Source organism: Leptonotus elevatus, chromosome 4 (genome assembly GCF_054856555.1).
Source record: "Leptonotus elevatus isolate MCC_2025b chromosome 4, RoL_Lele_1.0, whole genome shotgun sequence".
Lineage (NCBI taxonomy): Eukaryota > Metazoa > Chordata > Actinopteri > Syngnathiformes > Syngnathidae > Leptonotus > Leptonotus elevatus.
In genome coordinates, this window is record NC_141242.1 from 8,512,717 (window position 1) to 8,525,051 (window position 12,335).

The 12,335-nt window shown below is 41.4% G+C and overlaps 1 protein-coding gene across 7 annotated transcripts in view; it reads left to right on the forward strand.

Annotated features, from left to right (window-relative positions):
- tmem266 (transmembrane protein 266) overlaps positions 1-12,335 on the forward strand; it is a 30,447-nt gene that overhangs the window by 682 nt on the left and 17,430 nt on the right. For 3 of the 7 annotated variants that reach the window (XM_086072650.1, XM_086072657.1, XM_086072651.1), the window contains 3 exons: positions 1,091-1,311; positions 2,324-2,430; positions 7,666-7,854. In XM_086072650.1, the coding sequence (XP_085928776.1) occupies positions 2,417-2,430; positions 7,666-7,854 (203 nt within the window). In that variant the 5' untranslated portion in view covers positions 1,091-1,311; positions 2,324-2,416. Of the gene's footprint in view, positions 1-7; positions 1,344-1,379; positions 2,431-7,665; positions 7,855-12,335 lie in introns of those variants that run through there. The other 4 variants (XM_086072653.1, XM_086072652.1, XM_086072655.1 and 1 more) reach the window with 4 other exon arrangements.

The following is a 12,335-nucleotide window of genomic DNA, read 5'->3' on the forward strand; positions in this document are numbered from 1 at the left end:
GTGTGCATTTGTTTGCTTCGTTTAAGTCCTTGCTTGTGTAGGCTGAATCGCGAAGAAGAAGAATCCCCACCGAGGGGCCTTCGAGCACAGTTTGTGTCGGCCTCGTTTGACATGATTGCAAATGCATCTTGATGAGGATGAGCCTGTGCAGAAATAGACCAAGGCTCGTTGGCTGGTAACGAGATGGTGAATACATTGCAGCCTTTTAGACAACCATCTCCGCGATGGAGCACTTCTAGGAATGAGTGGAAACCACTGATGAAAAGGGTGAAAGTTGGATCTGTTTTTTAAATAATATTCCAGGGAATCACCTTGAGGAGCAATTGCATGCACATATGTCTGCAAGTGAGAAAAAGAGTGGAGCCAAATTTAACCCATTATGGGCAACTTGTACCTACATTACAAAAATCTGCAGGTTAGGTTAGTTGAAGACTCTAAATTGTCCATGCGTATCTTGCGAAATCAACCAAATGATATGTTTCAGTTCACCTGTGCCATTAATGAGGATTAAATCTCTCGATCTCTTATTTTGATCCTTTGGAAAGCAGCTACATGAAATACAAGAGCAACATTCTCAGAGGTAATTGTAGCCGATCAACCATAATACTTTTTCTTTTCTTTTCTTTTTTTTTACAGAGCACAGTACATGAATGTTGAATCTGTTATATGCAATAAATAGCATTGACAATGCAATGTTAGTACTACTAATAACATTGCATTTTACCCCCTACAAACATGTTGGGTTAAAAGTAACCCAACATGGTTTAAAAATAACCACCAGTTTTAAGGGTGTGTAGCTGCTACCTTTAAAACTGTTGAAAAAAAATTGTATTGAGTAGATTTTCTTCGTGGCAACAATGCTTCCTGATCATAATTGTTGGACAGCCTGTTTATTTCCCTCGTAAACGATGCCCTAGTTGTAGGAAACGTGCATTTGTTGGATGAGCAGAACAACTGATGTGAAATGTGCCAAATATTGACTGGCTGAGCCAAACCGCTTATTCTTGATTTGTTGCTGACATGTCAACAGCCGCAAAATGATGCATCTAATCATCTGATTCGCTTTGTAACGTGTGTGATTTTTTTCCAGACTCTTCCATTCTAAGTGGCTTGTCACTTAACGGAGTTGAATGGCCTTTCTGTCCCCGCAGCACAAGGAGCTAGCTAGCATCCCTCGGTACTTGCTATGCAAGAGGTGTGGTGTTCTTCAGCCCCACAGATTCACAGAGCGGAGCGTATATTAAGGGAGATTTAAAATCCATTACAGTTTAGTGCTCCCTGGGAAAATAGTTAAACAGAGCATAGGCAGAGGTGAGAAGAAGGCGAAGAAGCAAATGCAAAGTGTAAGATAAAAAATAGAACGTTCACTCTAAAATCATTGGGGTCAAAAAAATTAACCCAATTTGGGTTCAAAATAGACCAATCCACTACTTAGGTCAATTTGACTCAGCTTTCTTGGTATATGAATCAAGTAAACAACCAAGATGGAGTCATTTTGTACAAAACAACCCAAAATGACCCATTTGGGGGATTTGTACAAAACAACACGTAAAGTTGGGTCAAATTGACCCAAATAGTGGATCATTCCATTTTTTTACCCAAATCGGGTTATTTTATTTTTGAGACCGATCTACGACTTGGGTCCTCGCAGTTTTTTTGTTTGTTTGTTTGTACAAAATGACCCAATTTTACGTATTTATTCATTTTTATATATACAAAATGACCCAATTATTGGGGGAGTTGTTTCATACAAAATGACACTTGTTTATGCAAAGCAATTCAGATAATTGTTCAAATTGACCAGAGTAGTGGATTTGGCCCAAAAAATGTTTTACTCCAATTGTGCTATTTTTGATCTAACTCTGAAAACAGTTAGGCCAGAAATAACCCAATTTGGGCCAAGAATGGACCGATCCGCTACTTGGATCAATTTGTCTAAAGTATTCTCCCAGTTTTTGTTTTGTTTTGTTTTTTTGTAGTACAAAATGACCCAATTTTATATTTTTGTTTTTGTATATTTAAAAAAAAACTACCCTATTTTTGGGAGTGTTTAATACAAAATAAGCATTTGGGGGCGGGTGGTTGTCTTGTGCAAAGCAACAACAACAAAAAGGGTCAAATTGACCCGAATAGAAGATTAGTCCATTTTTTTACCCAAATTGGGTTACTTTTGACCCAACTGTTTTTAGAGTGTTGGTAATCATGCATTTGTGTGTACATTTAATCATTATTTGACGTATGTTTTTGCAAATATAGTACAATTCCTAGTGTATGCTATTCATGTGATACACTATGTAAAAAAAAAAATCTGTATTTTCCAAAGGTGTGAAAGGAGCCGAGCCAGGTCACTGTTGCTGTGACTATCATTTTACACCTGGCCTGATTTAGTGCGAACGTCCGTTGGAAGCCTTTCAACATGAGCAACCACCCGTAAGTACCCCCGACGCGTGCGTCTCTTATTCTGAGAGGCTGCAAAATCCCGAATCTCTATTGATGAACACGCCGTCTCGTGCAAAGGGCACCTCCATCTTGGTGGGTCCTGATTAGCTCAACGGGACCGGCATATTCTCCTGTGAGGACCTGGACCTCATCGACAGTATAATATATCAGTCATCTCCTAGTCTGCCGGCACCTCTAAGCATTCATGAGGGATGCTCACTTGTCATCTTCTCTTATTAATAATTACTCCATGTGTGTGTGCGTGTGTGTGCGTGTGTGTGCGTGTGTGTGTGTGTGTGTGTGTGTGTGGTCCCGCAGACAAGCCCTGCATTCTGATGACAGCCGTGCTAAGAGAAGGTAGAAAGGAGGGGGGAGGGGGAGGCGGTGTGGAGTGGAACGGACTTGAGGGGTGGGGGGAGGTGAATCCAAAATGGGTTCAGTCAGCTGTGTTCTCTGGTTAAAGGCGCAGGGCGCTGAGAACAGTCGGGAGGCAGCGCGACGTCTGTACGGTGGCCAATCATCTTTAAGTAGATAATAGCGGGGAGGTGATGACTGCTTATGAGTGCGGTTCGGTCAAGCCCACAGCCAGCAAGCGAGGCGACAGATGGGAAAGTTTTAACGTTGACAAAGGCTTTTGGAGTTATTTGAACCCTGATTCTGTTTGACAGGATGCCCCTCGCACTGCAGCATCCCTGTTGTGGCGTGAGAGTTTTTTTTTTTTTTAGGGTCCAAAAGTATTTGCGTTTTTATGATTCTGCCTTTACAGTTCATATAATTTCATTTCACATCAATGGAGAATATGTCTCACCAGTTACGTACGCACTTCTGAAATAGCAAATTTGCTTCATTTACCAATAAATATATAATTACCAATAATAATAAATATCAATATGCAAGACTTTAGAATCTATAAATCCTTGGTTACATTTTTAAATGCTCACTAAAACAACATTCCTAGGAAATCACAATAGCCCATCACCGTAGACGTATTTTCAGAGCAGCCCCCCCCCCCCCCCCCGGGTACCATTTTGGGTTCAGGGTTCGTTCAAAGTCGCAACTGTTACAAAACCGTTCGCCAGACATTTTAATGGTCGCAACTTCTTGTTGCCGGGAAATTTCTCAGGAAAAATAGAAAAAACATTGTTGTTGAATTATTTGTTTGAGACCTACAATGCACTTAATCTACGGGTACACTGTTCAAACAGGCACACTCTAAGGATGTGTTTCCATTATTTTATCATACACAAAATATTAGAATTCATTGTAGGTGTGCACCAATTTCCTTAATTTGGGGGTAATCGGTGATTAAACACAAAATAAGCTTTTGAATCTAATACCTCTATAACAGTGTCATTAAAAACATCAGCGTTAGACGGATTTCGTTCTGTCCGGCGGTTTGGATTCTCCCATCATTTATTTTGTCCAAGCACTGTGATGTTTACACGGTGACATATTGAAAACCAAATTTTAAACCAATAATATTATGTACCGTACGTGTCCATGTCCACATTAGTTACCCATCGTCTCGCAGCTGTTGGTGACCCGTTTTCAGGCTAAAACAATTTTTTTTTCATGTCGGCCTATGGAGAAAAATACACTACACGGAGTGCCATTGTTCCTTGGTTAACAATAAATTGTACAAGGGAGCACAGGTCAGGGCAACAATGCTGCGATCCTGCAAATAATGTAGTCGCTGTCAGGAGCTTGTGTCTGATCGACTGCTGGGGAGTGCGGCCCGTCCCCGTGTAATTGATTTGGCACATTTGTCTTGGTTTGCTGATGATATCAAGGCGGCGAATTGCTGCGCTTCAAGCGGCAGCCAAGTGTCTGGATGCAAACTTATTGGGCAAAGTGGCGGTCGTCCAGACAGCTGGCTGGAAATACGGCCACTCTTAGCACTCAGTAACAATGACACTGACGGTCTCTTCGAAATTGAAAGAGAAAAGCAAAAGTTTCAACAAGAGCACCTGGAGAGTGCAAACGTCTGCCAAAGCGCAAACAACTTGTCACGTGTTGAAAATCAATCAGTGGATGACTTCCATGGTGTTTCGTTCACAACCGGGATTTGTACTAGGTCTTTGACTCATTCACTGCCATTGACGGCTATAGACGTCAAAAATTCATTTGAACTATTTCTATTCGTTTTTTCCTCACTTTTGTTAACAAGGTTATGAAAACCTAGAAATTTTGTTTTATTGTACATTTAGAACACATATACATTTTTGGATTAATCGTGAGTTAACTAGTGAAGTCATGCAATTAATTACGATTACAAATTTTAATCGCTTAACGCCCCTTATTTTACAGAATCTTTTCTTTCCTTTTTTTTAATCATTTCTTTTTTTTAAATAATATAAATAACTAGTGAAGTCATGCGATTAATTAAAATTAAAATTTTTAATTGGCTGACGCCCCTAATTTTTAATTTTTTTTTAATTTTTAATAAAACCAAATCCAGCCGTTCTTATCCATTTTAGGGGGCGGCCATTTTGCCACTTGCTGTCCACTGAAGATGACGTCAATTTTGCTCAGTGCTCAGGCAACAACCAATCAGAGCTCACCTGTTTGTTTGTTTTTAAGCTTTGCTGTGATTGGTTACCTGAGCCCTAAGCAACATTGATGTCATCTTCAGTCGACTGTAAGTGGCAAAATGGCCGCCGCCTGAGATGGATTAAAAACAGCTGGATTTTGCTGCTTAACTCATATTGTATATATATATATATATTTTTTTGGTAATATGAATCCCAGAATGATTGTGACTTTAGATCTTGAACGTCCCGCATCGAGATTTATGAACTGCTCTTACACTCGGGGAGCCAATCACGGGCAGGGATTACTCTCACAACACAGATTAAGTTGCAGTTGTCTCTAAAATATGAAGTGAAAACTAATTTACAATTTTTTTTAAAAAATACAATAAATAAATAAAATAATGTACACATCTATTAAATCGTTTATGCATCTTTTTGGACTCTATCCTCGTGCTTACCGGTATCACATACAATTTGTGGAATGTCCTCGCCCGCACCGCTAAAGCGAAGCCAAGTGTTGAGACGTGAAGTCGTGTCGAGATGGCAAGCAGCCACTCTGCTGGGCTCCGCTCATAATGGCTGCTGGCCCGCTCTCTGATTGGCCGGAAATGTGGTTTTGATGCACTAAACAGTTTGTCTGTCATGACTGATTAGCGTCCTGGTTGCCGGCGGCTCGGGGTGCCAAGTGCACGCGAGATTCCGCTTTGTGTTATTTCACTGCAATCCCCGTCAAGACTTTGGGGTTGTGACGGCAACATGTGTCGCAAAGTCAAAACAGCAGACTATCTCGCTCAATTGAAAGTAACCTTTCAGAGGAGTCCATGAAAGTGCTTCTCGTCAAGAATCAGGCCAAGCAAAGAGGGGAAAAAAAGCTATTTTTCTTTCCAGGACTGCTTACATTAACATTTAACAGAAAGGTGCTTCTGCTCATCCACCTTCAACCCAGCGCACAAAATGTACAATACACCAAGACGCCGTCTTTGTCTTGTAATCAATGACTTTGCCCCGCTGTTGATCACTCGAGTTATTCACGTCTCCGCGCTGGACCACCGCCAAGCCACGTGAGACCACTGTTGTAGGGTGACTTCTCCTTGTTCCCCATTGGTTCAGCTCGTCCCCTCACAAGCCCCCCCCCCACCCCCCACCCACCGTGTATTTAAATTTCAAGACCTCGTTGGCGGATAAAATGACAGCTGACCTTACAAAGAAAATGTGATGTGCAAAGACGGCTTGTGTGTCATTCAGTGTCATGTGAAGAAGCAAGAAATCGGAGCTTTCATTGCATCTTGTAGGAAATCTTGGTTATTAATTATTAAAACGATAATGCTGTTGTCAGTTTTCACCTTTGTTTACTTTTCCCGGTAGGTTACTGGACAAAAAAATGTAGCCAAAACAAAAATAAAAATGTCAACAAAATAAAAATATTTTTAAAAACTCAATCCTGTTAAAACAAATAAACAAATTCCTTTGTGGCTGCGTATTTATTGGGAAATTATGAGTATAAAGAAGACTTAAAGTAAACCTTATTGCGGGTTCCGGGTTTGCAGTCCCGCTATTTCAAAAATTGTTTTTGTCCAAAGTTTAGGCCTCTGGGTGTTGGGGGTGTAATTCCACTGCTGACCACTAGATGGTGACACTATTTGTTTAACATTGTGTAGATTTGAAAGAAAAATCCCTTTTCTGCAGGACAACTTTCGAACAGTCATGTTTCTCTCATAAGAGTTGTAAACTCTGGAACAAACTGCCATCAGAAATAAAATCCATCTAATCCATTTCATATGTTCACTTACAAAAAAAACAAAACAAAACAAAAACCCTGTACTCAACTGTATGGTGTCTTTTTTTTTCTTTTCTTTTTATTACTGAATCTATGGTATGTTTTATGTTGTTTTTTAAATTTATTTTTAAATTGCTTAGTGTAGGTTTTATGTAATATACTATTAATGTAATATTGGATTATTGATTTTTGATTTGTGCGGTTTCTTCGGCCTTTTGCTTTTTATTGATATATATTTCACATTTTATATTCCTCTGCTGTGGAAGAGCCCAACTGGGGACTGGAGTTGAGAATTAGCATTAGCTATTACTTCTATATGCTTCACATTGTCCCTTTCAAATAAATAATTGAATTGAATGAAAACAGGAAGTAGGCCTATTTCAAGCTCAGCCTAGTTTTTGCTGAATAATGTTGAATGTTAAATCCTCTTCAATCCTGTTTTTTTATTAATTTTAATTTTTATTTTTTTTACACCTACAGAAAATGACACCCGTAGATTCATTTAATAAAAGTGTGTATAGGTTTAGGGTGTATTTAGGTCGTCTATTTTTGTATCGTGAATTTTACTTATTTCAAGGGTGGTCTGGAATGTTACTACATTTAAGCAAATAATGCTTATTATGCTTAATATTAAGTAGCATACAAATAACGGAAAATGCGAGCACCCTGGAAGTAACAAATGTCTGAGCATGTTTACATTTGATTTTGATCAGAATTAGACATCCTTCCAGCCAACACATTCTCATTTGCCAACACCTAAATCCAGTTATGTCATTTTGGTAATAAAATAAGGCTTCCTCATTTAATGAGGTCCAGATGAGTGAAATCGCATTTAACTGTCCGGAACATTCTCCGAGACTTTGTGACTCTGTGCCAGGGACTCTAAACACTTGCTGTTGTTGCGCGCTCGTGCGACAGGGCCCCTCCTCAAGCCGCTTCCTCCGAGCTGGAGGTGATCTCGCAGCAGGTGGAGGAGGAAAGCCAGTGCGTGGCCCCGGTCCAGCTGGTTAGCTTCACCTATAGAGACTTGCCTCTGGCCGCCCTGGATGCATCCCTCGCTGGATCTCAGCTCATCTCAAACCCGGATGAAGAGGACAACAGAGAGGGGTATGTTTCTAAAAGTCTCGATGAAATTGTCTTTGTAGCTTTGCCAAACCACAGTTCCAAATTATAGTCAAAATTGCTTTATTGTCCAAACAAACAGCATGTGTAAATGATATCCCAAAAACGTATAAATATGTTCTATTTGAAATGTTTTAAGTTTCCCAAAGGCGTATTTATACGTAAAAAAAACAACAACATTTTTTTTATGCTAGAGCATACAGAAGGCTTTGATGCAGCCTCTCAACTGCAAAGAACGGTTGAAGAAATGGTAGCTATTACACGGCTAGCAGGTGGCAGCAGAGCAAAGGAAGTGAACCAGAGCCATGTTGAAAAAAAAAAAAAACTCAATTACTCACAATTCTAAATAGATTTGTGAATAGTGATGAAACTTAGCTATAATCGAATGCTAATTGCTGCAAAACGAAAACAGATAGAAATGAAAGAAGAGACTCTAATCTTTCTATAGCAATAGAACACACTATTCTGTGGGCCTTGCAAAATCTGTAAAAATCCAGTAAAACACCCGGGAGTGAAGGGGATTGCTTCAGTGAAAAGGGCTAGGAGTGAATGAGTTAATCTAAAAATCTGAGTATTTTTTTTAAATCAAAGCAAGGATTCATATTGTATTTAAGATGGCCGCCATCGGCGTACTCACAGGTCCAATTGACTTTACCATTGACACTTCTCCGCTAATTACAACTTAAAATCCTCAAAACCAAAAATATAGCGCTAGATTCGAGCTACACTGAGCTACACTTTGATTTTTTTCACTGTCGGATCAGAGATCGCACAGAAGCGGTAGATGAGCAAGATTAATCATTATGATCAGATCCCGCTCCCACTAATTTGTATGCTCAAAAGCCCCCAAATGTAATCACACAATGGCTGATGTTGTCACCCCAATTATGAACATTTGAGTAATATTGTGGCCTGTTGTTGCCTGAATGTGCTTTATCCTTAATGAGGCGGGATTGGTGATCATCTATCCTGCCGTCACGCTCTCCATTACTCGTTATTACATCCGTATCGTCACATTTCATGTTGGAGTCCTCCTATGAGTCCTGAAGTTGCATTCATTTATTATTATCATTATATCAGATAGTCGTTTGCTGGTTCCATTTCCGCGCTCAGGGAAGTTTCTATTCTCAGTGGCGATATCTGTCAGAAAACAAGGAGACTTATTCTTAAGGTCATCTTTTTCTTATCACAATTATCGGCCGGCTGTTGGCTCAGTCCAGGACACGCCTTTCCCGGCTGGGGCACCCCCACCCCCACCCCCCCCTCCCCCCCCCCCCCCCCCCCCACCCATCATCCACCCACCCATAGCAAGTGTCCATGGTGCTCCTGTCAGGAAGCGGGACTCACAACCCTTTTGGCATCTTTGGCAAATAACAATCTGCCATTTCACCATCCAAGCCTTGGCGAGAATTTCCAACTCAGTCTGGGATGGTCCAATCGGATGCTGGCAGCTCTTGAGCTGGGACAGATGGATCTTGACCCACTCCAGCATTTTTTATTCTTGCCCAGTAAAATGACAGAATCCCGCAAATAGTAACCGCCCTACTGAGTGCAAAATCTGGTTGCCCTTTGCAGGAGGGCCTTGGTTAACTCATTCACTCCCAGCCATTTTCACTGAAGCAACCCCCTTTGCTCCCGGCTGTTTTACTGGATTTTGACTGATTTTGCAAGGCCCACAGAATATTTTGTTCTATTGCTATAAAAACGTGGAAGTGTCTCTTCTTTAATCAGGATTTTTTTTTTCTATCTCTTTCCGTTTTCCAGCAATTGGCATTACAATATAGCTGTTAGCTAAGTTTAATTATTATTCGGAAATCTTTTTAAAACACGGGGGAAAAGAGCTTGTTGCAACATGGCGCTGGGTTATCTCTTATACTCTGCTGCCACCTGCTGGCTGTTTTTTGTAATAACTACTATTACTTTAGGCGGGGCTGGGTTGGGGTGGATGGCGGGCGGGGGGGGGGGGTCGTGGGGGGAGCGGGGGCTGTGGACCGGTGGGGTGCCTGGCGGGCCTGCAGTGCCCCGTCCTGCTGTGTTGGGTTGGGGGCGCGGGCCGTGTTGGGGTGGGGGGCGCTCCTGCTCCTGGGTTTGCTCTCCGGCCGGTGGCCCTGGCGGGGCCCGGGGGTCGTCCTTTGGCGCTGCCGCGGCCTGGGGGGCCCTGAGGTGTTGCGCTTGCTCTGTCCTGGCAGGGGTCGACGGCTCCCCTCTTTGGTGGAGATTTTCATGCATGCCAGATCCATCACACCAGCATCTATCGAAATTCAGACACAATCTGCTTCTTCCTCTGGTCATTGAATCAGTGGAGGCTGGTGTCTGTGGATCTCACTCTGCTTCGTTTGTCCTTCCTTCCTTTCCTCAGTCTCTCCTTTGGTCTCTTGAGGTCTCCCTGATTTTTTGGATTTGTTGGAATTTAGATGTTTCTGGGGTTGGTGAAGAACTCTGGTTGGTGGCCCAGTGGGTGGTGTCTGGTCTGTGCTGGATTTCACTTTCCTTTGTTTTCTTTGGTCCTTCCTCGGGTCTCCTGACGGCGGTGTTCGGTTTAGGTGAACGGTATGGGATTTTTTTTAATAGGTTTTTGGTGAACTAACGAATGCACGCACGCACGCACGCACGCATATACACATACACATACTCACCCACATACAAAAAAAAAGAGCAATGATGATGACATTACCGAATGAACAATACTGAGCTAACGGTTAGCTTGCAGGCTAACTATTCACCCGCACGCTAACTCCCAAATAGCTGCTAATTTGCGAGCTAACTGTTAGCTCGTGGGCCAACTGTTCACCCACACGCTAATCCTGGGATAACTCCCAAATAGCCGCTAAAAAACGGCTATTAGGTTAGCCGCAGGCAGTTTTTAATATATCGGCCATCAAAACAAAAAAAGAGGCCAATGCCGATATTCATAAAATGATAAATATCAGCGCCGATTATCTGCCGGGCCGATTTTCGGTCTATCCCTACCTAAAAGTGTGTAGAGACTGTTTAAAACAGAACAGTCAGCATGGTCTTTAAAGACTGTTTAGAGAATGTCCAAGAAATGCTGCGCTATCGAACGAACCCTGAAAGTCAACATTCGTTAAGCCCATATCTCACGGGGCGGCACAGGCTTGCGAGGGTGCGTGCCGGTAGCGAGTGCGTCTTTTATTGTTGCAAAATGTTGCAATGCCACCCTCTCAAACCTTCTTTATAGTCTCAAACCGTTTTTCTTGTCGCCATCAGATTTGGAACATACTAACTAAAAACGAACTAAATCTTGCATTTAAACAGGGGTGTGTAAACTTTTATATCCACACAGTATATTTGGGGAGAGTATAAGTGGATGATGCAATGAGCAATTGAGGCCCGGCATCAAGTTCCCTCAAGGAAACTATTTGGCGTACGAAAATAGCTACACACTTGTAAAAGTTTGACCTACTTCTTTATTAATTCATTTATTTAATATTTTCTTCCAGGCCAGGTGATGTAACCAACAACCAACAAACGCGACTAATCAAACAGTGGGTCCGAATGGGTTGTGGGGTTCAGTAGACAATTTACGTGATGAATTTCAGCAAATTTCTGTCTAACCTTTTCCGCATTTTCCGACCCGGTCGACCATTTTAGTTTCGATGCTAGCCAACGTGCCTCCAGGTTGAGCAGAGGAAAACCCTTTGTGGTATTTCCTCTGAGCATTATAGATCGGCATTTCTGATTACCAGCACAAAGTCAAACCTGTCGTTGCAGTCTTGCACACCTTCACATGCACACTGTGTGGAAAAAGACCGTCACCATTCGTGGCAGCCTGAGTGACGCATGTATTGCATCGTAGGGATGACGCAGGCGCTTTCTTCACACAAGGCAAGTACAATAAAGCTTGCAATTAGAGGCGGTGCTGGGATTTCCATGACAGAAATGTCATTTACATTCTAGACATGCTTTGTTACGGAAGCATATTGCATTCACTTGGGGGGAAACACAACTCCTGTTTTTCTGACTAATTTTTGGGGGGAGCTTTGTTTTTTTGAGTATTTTTTTTAATTGTCTGTTTTTATGAATATTTTTTTCTGTTTTACTGAATTTGTTTTCTGTAAAAAAAAAATATTCCAAAAAACAAGCTAAAAATTTTTTTTTTGGGTGGGGGGGGGAACAGGAGGAAAAATTACTCAGAAAAACAGGGAAAAAAATATTCAAAAAAACAGAAAAAAGAATTTCCCCGAAAACAGAGCTGGTGTTCTTTAAAAAAAAATATAATAATAATTTTACCTCCAAGTGACTTGTTGCAGACTCGCTAATAGCGGAAGCGGACACTTTCCCGCATACCTCCATATGCAATAAGATGGTAATGTTTACTTTCTGGCTCTCATGTGTATACTGTATACTGTGTTTGTTCTCTAATCTCTGAGGGAAAACCCTTTTTAAAAAAAATATTCAGAAAAACTGAAAAATAGTTATTTTATAAAACAGGGGAAAATTACTCA